The sequence below is a fragment of the Camelina sativa genome, chromosome 14 (assembly GCF_000633955.1).
Source record: "Camelina sativa cultivar DH55 chromosome 14, Cs, whole genome shotgun sequence".
NCBI lineage: Eukaryota > Viridiplantae > Streptophyta > Magnoliopsida > Brassicales > Brassicaceae > Camelina > Camelina sativa.
In genome coordinates this window covers 15,973,449-15,981,721 of record NC_025698.1, presented here as the reverse complement: position 1 = coordinate 15,981,721, position 8,273 = coordinate 15,973,449, and the positions used below count along the sequence as shown (strand labels likewise).

Genomic DNA, 8,273 nt, shown 5'->3' with positions numbered 1-8,273 from the left:
CTAACAAGGACACAAAACTGTCTTTCGAAATTTAAGTTGTCTTTTATCGTAATTTTAGTTTACTCGTGACTTAAAACTAGAACCTTAGAAAAGGATTTACCACACAATGAGTGACAAGATGAGGAGTCAGATGATCAGTCCTCCCTTGTAGAGGAGGAACTGCGGGTTCTGCAAGAGGAGGAGCAAAGCGTTTAGGTTCCTTTTGAGAAATGTAAGGTTGCATGCAGCCAACCTCTCTAAACCAAGCATTTTGAGCTCCTAGAGGATTTGATATCCCACTTATGAACTTCCAGCCTCAAGGGTCCAAGGTATGGCATCCATTTCATTGTACATACCATGTCGTTAAATCTCTTATATTTTCCGATGCTAAAGGTTTGACTTTCTAATTTAGCCATGATGTCTAGTGATGATCTTGATATAGTCACACCTTGTGGAGTTTGAAATTTTGCATTTGTTCGTATTTGTTTGAATTGATTGTCCTAAAAGCAAAAGGTTGGATAATTTTGCTGCCAGTCTTACTTGTTATATACATTTTGCATATTAGATTGACAGATACTAGTACATTAGTTGCATTTGCACATTGCATGTTCTAGGATGAGATGATCTACCCTAGAGAACAATGTTTACTTTAAGTGACTCAAATTCTTTAAAAAAAGCTTAGCTAGTGGGAATGCTAACCGGAATGAATGGAAAGATGTATATAAGTCACTTGGTTTAAGGACTAGCGACGCCACAGAAGTAGGAGGTTTCATGATATTATGGTTTTTAAGCGATTTTGATGTTTTGTCATCCATGTCTCAGGGCACTGAAGGGTAAAGTTGAGTTGATTTTGATCTGGTGAGGAGATATCCTAGCACATGCAAACACATAATCTGTAACGTGTTCTTGAGCTAGATCATCTGACAACATTAGTTGTGAAAGCAAGCTTGCCCATTTACCGGAGGTTTTCCTTTTGTCAAAACTTAAAAGCAGATGCTTTGTTTCTCTTCTCATGTCCCAGTCCTTCAAACTTGCTTCTTTGTAAAGTTGAACCAAAGAATGTACTATGTATATATACAAACACGATATCCATCTATAGTGTGTGGATAAGTGTGTATCAACAATATACTCCTCTCAAATATTTCACCTAGAAAAAGAAAAGACGTGTATTATAGAGATTTTGCTATAATTGTTTATCCTCTCTCTGTGTCGTCGTTGATTGATAAACCCCTTTTTGAAAAATATATTTCCTGAAAAAGTCGATTAGGCTCAAAGAGAGATATATCTTTCCACGAAAATTGTAAAAAATTGAGGTATCCCCGATTCTCAAAAACTTGATCACCGATCGAAAGGCTCACTGACTTGTCTCAACTCTCGAAGACCCATTTCTCCATTTCCCTTGATCTCATCTGGGTTGGTGTTATCTGCGAATGAGGAATCCACATAGCAATGGAAACCTTCGGGATGGAGGAGAAGCTACGGACGCGAACGGCTTCGGTGATGGCGTCATCTTAGGCCTTGATGGTGGCGCCACCTCAACTGTTTGCGTTTGCGTCCCGTATTTCCCGTTCGGAGGAGATCGTTTACCGGAGCCTCTTCCGATCCTCGGTCGTGCCGTCGCCGGTTGTACCAATCGCAACAGCGTTGGAGGTTCTCTCTCATCTTCTCTCCTCAATTCTGAATTCAGCTTTTCGTATTGGAGTTTGTTGAATTGCGGTCGTTTTAGCTCTGGGCAATAAGATATCTTCGGTTGATTGTGAGTTCTTCAGAAATAATTGAATGAATGTTTGGCTTTGTTAACGATGATCATGATTCATGAGTGTGTGTGTGTGTGTGATCTGAATTAACTAAGTTCTCCTGCAATGTGGTATTTGCCTAAGATGACTTTGGTGCCTTGTTTGATTCTGGAATTGAATATGGATTTTGTTCTTGGCTGAATTTTAGCATTGTAATGTGTTTTTGCATCTAGTTGTGTGGAATTAATCTGTTTTGTGTGTGCGGTATTGGTTTTGCTTGCAGCAAATATTTGGATATAGCTGTGGCACCACTTGGATATTTCTTCTACCCTATTAAAGTCACCTTTCAATGTGCATCGTGTATGCAGAAACTGCAGCAAGGGATTCACTAGAGCAAGTGATTTCTGAGGCACTTGTACAATCGGGTTCTGATAAATCAGATGTTCGTGGTGTATGCTTAGGTGTTTCAGGTGTAAATCATCCCTCAGACCAGGACAAGATAGAAAATTGGATAAGGTGTGGTAGTAGTCATGTCTAGTGTTAATCACGCTATTGAAGTTTCAGATGTAAATCATCTTGATGTACCCCTCTTATCATAATCTTTTGCAGGGACATGTTTCCTAGTCATGTCAAGGTATATGTTCAGAATGATGCTATAGTGGCGTTAGCTAGTGGAACCATGGGAAAGCTCCATGGCTGTGTTCTAATCGCTGGTACAGGATGTATAGCCTATGGCTTTGATGAAGATGGCAAGGAGGCTAGGGCATCTGGTGGTGGACCAATCTTAGGCGATTGGGGAAGGTATTTCTCTTTCTATGTTGCCAATCTTAGACTTTGTCATCACATGTTTGTCTGGAGATACACTTATAATATATGGAGAGTGTTTACCGATAATTGTGTGAATGATGATGCGCGTATTTACAGTGGCTATGGAATTGCTGCACAGGCCTTAACGGCGGTGATTAGAGCTCATGATGGTCGTGGCCCACAAACGCTGCTTACTAGTACCATCTTAAAAGCACTTGGACTTACCTCTCCCGACGAACTCATCGGGTATCTTCTTTTTCAGAACTAATGATGAGTCGGTCTCAATAATGTGAACCTTTCTATAGTTTCTTGGTACCCATCACTGCATTCAAAGATGTTCAGAACTCAAGAGAGATTACTCCCTTTCTTTTTAGTATCCGGTAAGAAGAAAACCCCAAAACCACATGAAAATGCTAGTGTGATGTTTCTGGATGTAGGTGGACTTACGCTGATCCCTCTTGGGCACGTATCGCTGCTCTTGTGCCTCAAGTAGTATTTTGTGCAGAAGCTGGTGATGAAATTTCAGATAAGATCTTGGTTGATGCAGTTGAGGATTTAGCTCTAAGTGTGAAAGCTGTTGTACAAAGACTTGGTTTATGTGGCGAAGGTGATATGACATATCCAACTGACGCTTCTTTTTATTCTATTTTTTGGCACTTGGTTCCTTATAGTACCAGACTTGTTGCAGATGGGACAGCTTCTTTCCCGGTTGTAATGGTGGGCGGAGTTCTAAACGCTAAACGGAAATGGGACATTGGAAAAGAAGTCTCAAAGCGCATTAACAGATTCTTTCCCGGGGCTCAAACTATCATACCAAAGGTGCAACATTCTACCTCTCATTCATTATCTTTGTCTCCCTCTCTCAACAACTGATTGAGTTTATACTGATATGTATCTTCAGGTAGAGCCAGCTGTTGGAGCAGCGTTGTTGGCCATGAACTTCTTAACAAGTTAACAATATAACCAGTCGGTCACGTAAAGCATTATTATTTGCAATCGATGTTTCTTAAATCTTCAGACATGCCATAGTGATATATTTTTTTTTTCCTTACTGTGGTTATGGTACATATGTACAAGTGCATAAGAATTTGTCAAATTCTAATTCCTGTTATTGATGATCTGTCTTTGTTTTCTAAACATACCTACTCAACAAAGAAAAAAAAAATACATTGACAAAGGATTTGGATATGTACAACATAAGTATAATGAAACTTGTGAGAAGAATTGGTTTGATCATATGAAACTTGGTCAGAAGACTGATAGTCTCTTCNGCCTCAAGTAGTATTTTGTGCAGAAGCTGGTGATGAAATTTCAGATAAGATCTTGGTTGATGCAGTTGAGGATTTAGCTCTAAGTGTGAAAGCTGTTGTACAAAGACTTGGTTTATGTGGCGAAGGTGATATGACATATCCAACTGACGCTTCTTTTTATTCTATTTTTTGGCACTTGGTTCCTTATAGTACCAGACTTGTTGCAGATGGGACAGCTTCTTTCCCGGTTGTAATGGTGGGCGGAGTTCTAAACGCTAAACGGAAATGGGACATTGGAAAAGAAGTCTCAAAGCGCATTAACAGATTCTTTCCCGGGGCTCAAACTATCATACCAAAGGTGCAACATTCTACCTCTCATTCATTATCTTTGTCTCCCTCTCTCAACAACTGATTGAGTTTATACTGATATGTATCTTCAGGTAGAGCCAGCTGTTGGAGCAGCGTTGTTGGCCATGAACTTCTTAACAAGTTAACAATATAACCAGTCGGTCACGTAAAGCATTATTATTTGCAATCGATGTTTCTTAAATCTTCAGACATGCCATAGTGATATATTTTTTTTTTCCTTACTGTGGTTATGGTACATATGTACAAGTGCATAAGAATTTGTCAAATTCTAATTCCTGTTATTGATGATCTGTCTTTGTTTTCTAAACATACCTACTCAACAAAGAAAAAAAAAATACATTGACAAAGGATTTGGATATGTACAACATAAGTATAATGAAACTTGTGAGAAGAATTGGTTTGATCATATGAAACTTGGTCAGAAGACTGATAGTCTCTTCGATTCCCCTCTTAATTCTCTCCGGACAAGCTTCAAGATCTCGATAATCTGCAATGTATGAAAGGATGAAAAGATTGATGAAAGCATACCTTACATTGCAAACTTCGTATAATAAAATTATGAGAATTTATGGAGGGAGAGAGAGGGATTTGCTTACGCCAGGGTAGTGCTTCAGGACTGGAGAATAATGATCAAGAGCTATATAAATTTTCTTAAGAAGGTCCATGAGAGATTCGATTTCATTGCCAAGGAGATCAACCTATGAATCAAGCAGCAGAGGAAAAAGATTATTAAGCTACCAAATGGGCAAATAATGTTAACAACACAAATGCAAAGGACAATACAAAGAAAAAGAATCTTGGGTTCACTAGTAAAATCCGATTCAAGAACTAAATCATACTCGTTGAACACCACTCAAGTAATTATGAAATGGGCTAAAATAAACACATCTGTGAAGTGTGAAGACTAACCTCAGTCTCAGCCTTTTGGAGGTTACAAGTCTTCTTCTCCATTAGTTGCTTGAAAATTGTTTCTCTTGTCTTGAGTTCATCAACTTCATCTAAGAGATCACTTAATTGGCTTTGCATACTTTTTAACCTACAAGTGAAAGAAATTTCTCATGTCTACTGAAACAGATGCTTAGATAACTTATTGTCTATGTCTAACGAAAACATAATAAGCAAGCGGAGATTGAAAGTTGAGTGTACCTAGAACTTGTCTTTATCGTCTTCTCTTCTACCATGCACTCGAGATTCTCAAAATCTTTGCTCCACTTAGAAAGACTCAGAACCGTCGATACAAACTGATTCTTAAGCCTCTTTTGCTCTGCCTCTATTGATGATAATTTTAGCTCGGACTTCACTTTCTCATGTTCGGTTATCTTCATATTGTTTCTAGCTAACTCGAGCTTCTGTTCTAACTCAGATATCTCCATCTCATAGCCTTCTGATTTCTCCAGAGCTCGAGCTGAAACAGCTTTTACTTCTTTCTCCTTATCTTCAATCACTATAGCTTGCTGCTCAATCTGATATTGCAGACTGTTAATCTGTTGAAAGGCTATCTCAAGTTTCTCCTCCTTTGTAGCCAAATCATTCTCCTGTATCTGAAGTAAATCCTCTTTCTCCTTAACATGACATTCCAACAAATGAATCTCCTCTTGTAATATTTCCTTCTCAAGCACCTCCGATCTCAAAGCTTGTTCCTTTTCTGATACATTCATTTTCAATTCTCCAAGTTTCTTATCAGCTTCCTTGAAAGCTTCTTTGTATATTACCGCGCAATACTCATGGACAGAAGCTTCAGCATGTGAATCTTCAAGCTTACTGATCAAATTTCGATGGTTTTCCTCAACCTGAGAAAGCTTTGATATCTTCTTGCCAGCCTCTAAAAGTGAATCTTTAAGTTGGCAGTTCTCTCGAAGCAGAGAATCCAATTGGTTCTTGATATCAGCATCGTTCATTCCTTCAAACACAAAAGACTTCTCACCTTCCAGTAACACCTTATCCAACCTCAAAATGATATCAGGGAGCTTCTTTCGCAGCACATCAAAGAACCCCTTGTCTGTCTTCAAAGAAGAATATGAACCACACTCCTCTAAGTTCAAGCACCTTCGCTTAATGCTAAAGTATTCTTCAGTCATCTCTTGAATTGTATAATCATGCTCTCTTTTCAACATATTCATATCAGTCTCAAAGTGCTTGATCAACTGTTCACGCGATAACTGCCTCAAATCCTCCAACTTCTCAGGCGTCAACGTGACAGATCCTACACTGCTTTCAGAGTGTTTGCAGAACAACTGATTAGCTCTTTTTTTACCCTCCAAAGCCTCAACGTCCTCATTTTCATGACTTGTACTAAGCAACTTAGTAATCAACTCTAGTTCCCGGCGCAAACCAGCAATCTCTCTAGTCTTCTGAAGCAACAAACTATTCTTACTACAAGATTCCACACTTTGCTCTTCCCACAACCAATGTCCATACTCGTATTTACACTCTGCTTGGTCAAGAACCACACGAGAATGAAGCAGGGGCAAAGTTTCCTCATGACAATCAAAATTAGGATTCTCATTCTCCTTAATGATAGTGTTAACAAGGATTGATCCATCATTATTACCCAACATAACCTCTTCATTCATAAAGCAAATACCCTATAAAAAAGATTCAAGTAGATGAATATGATAAGAGACGCTTTACAGTAACCGGGAAACTAAAATAAAATAAAATAAAACTAATTAAGAAACTCTGTGAAATCTCACTAATTGTGCGAAAGAAACCAAAATAGAAACAACTGATAAACAAAAGGGTAACTTTTTCTCTAGCTATATAAACTTAGTGATCTGAAAAAGATTAAAAGAAATCAAACCAAAAAATATCCAAAAATGACCATAACAAGAAGTGATGAAGCAACTTACAGACTCTATTTTCCCCCGAGAAAGTGATGAGAGATTCCAATTTCAATTTCGAAAGATCTGATCTTTAGGGTTTCTGATGATGACGAAGGGAGACGGAGAGAAGATGGACCGACCTCAAAAAAACTACTTCGGGAAACGGAGCGGGAGTGTTAAAATGAACAAAGAGACGCTTTTTATGCTTTTATTACGAATATGCCCCTTCGGGTTTATTCAAGTGACTCTTTATTAATTAATCGTGAATTTTGATAGATTTATTAGACGAAAGTCGTGTGTTATTTAATTATTAATATTATTTTTTTTTAAATTAAAATGATGTGTTATTAGAATTTTAAAATCTATATTATATTTAAATGAATTTGTGTGGATTCGAAAGTGAAAAAAAAAATTATTTAAATATTTAGGTAAAACATTGTTATTTCAAAATTCATATTTTTTTAATCTCAAAATTACTAAGAATTTTCAAATTCTGTATATAGATTTATAAATCAATGGTTATACTCTTTTCATATGAAAGGACAATATGCATTACAATTTTGTAGTGTGAAACTATATTGTCCTACAAGTATTGAAAGAAATAAAATTGTTAAAAAATGTATTATTCTCTTTTGAAATACTCAAAATTTTGAGTTTTATTTTGTTTATGAAATGAGATTTTTTTTGAAAAATATGACTTACTTAATATATTACTAGAAAAATACATGCACTTGTTACCTTACGAGAAAAAAAACACAAATTAATTTATAGTTTATATTTGAAGAAATACAAGGATCATGTAATGACTAATTTTGTAAAAAAAAATGTATAAAACAAGATATAATTATTAATATATTTAATAAATGAGTATTTTTGTAAATGTTAAAATGTAGATATCAAGAATGAGTTTATCAAGTATAAATTAATTTAATGACATCCTTTGTTAGTCTCTTACTCATCTATCTTTTAGCGTACTTGTTGATGTGGATTATGACAATATACTACTGGCTATACCTAACTCATATGGTGCAGATTTCGTTCAGGATTTTCTCTCTTGAGGGTTCATTAATCATATGAAGCATAATAACAACTTATTGGTCCATTCCAGTTCTTGAATACTCTAAAAAAAAAGGTTTAAACCCGCAACAAAGAGATTAAACATTCCATTAAACCGTCTCAATGGAAAACACCACCATAAAGCTTACTAACGAGAGTCAAATATCTTGTATCATCCATGACTCTTCTGACTATAGTTTAGCGTATACAATTCATACCCCTTGTCGAGGGGCTCGAAGTTCTGACAAGCCCTT

At 36.7% G+C, this 8,273-nt stretch overlaps 2 protein-coding genes across 3 annotated transcripts; one reads left to right on the top strand and one right to left on the bottom strand.

Moving 5' to 3' along the window:
- Positions 1,290 to 3,654, top strand: LOC104741658 (N-acetyl-D-glucosamine kinase-like). Of its 2 annotated transcripts, none has more exons than XM_010462554.1 (7): positions 1,290 to 1,629; positions 2,084 to 2,231; positions 2,325 to 2,516; positions 2,640 to 2,768; positions 2,960 to 3,129; positions 3,211 to 3,341; positions 3,424 to 3,642. In XM_010462554.1, the coding sequence occupies exons 1-7, from the start codon at positions 1,410 to 1,412 to the stop codon at positions 3,475 to 3,477; spliced, it is 1,044 nt and encodes a 347-aa protein (XP_010460856.1). In that variant the 5' UTR covers positions 1,290 to 1,409; the 3' UTR covers positions 3,478 to 3,642. The 2 variants fall into 2 exon arrangements, with proteins under 2 accessions (XP_010460856.1, XP_010460857.1); XM_010462555.2 differs by having other exon boundaries at positions 1,416 to 1,629; positions 1,999 to 2,231; positions 3,424 to 3,654.
- Positions 4,396 to 7,139, bottom strand: LOC104741660 (WPP domain-associated protein-like). The gene is made up of 5 exons (XM_010462557.2): positions 6,991 to 7,139; positions 5,288 to 6,726; positions 5,051 to 5,177; positions 4,738 to 4,839; positions 4,396 to 4,628 (listed from the first exon to the last, which is right to left on the bottom strand). Exons 2-5 carry the CDS (start codon positions 6,712 to 6,714, stop codon positions 4,560 to 4,562), a joined length of 1,725 nt encoding a protein of 574 aa, XP_010460859.1. The 5' UTR covers positions 6,715 to 6,726; positions 6,991 to 7,139; the 3' UTR covers positions 4,396 to 4,559.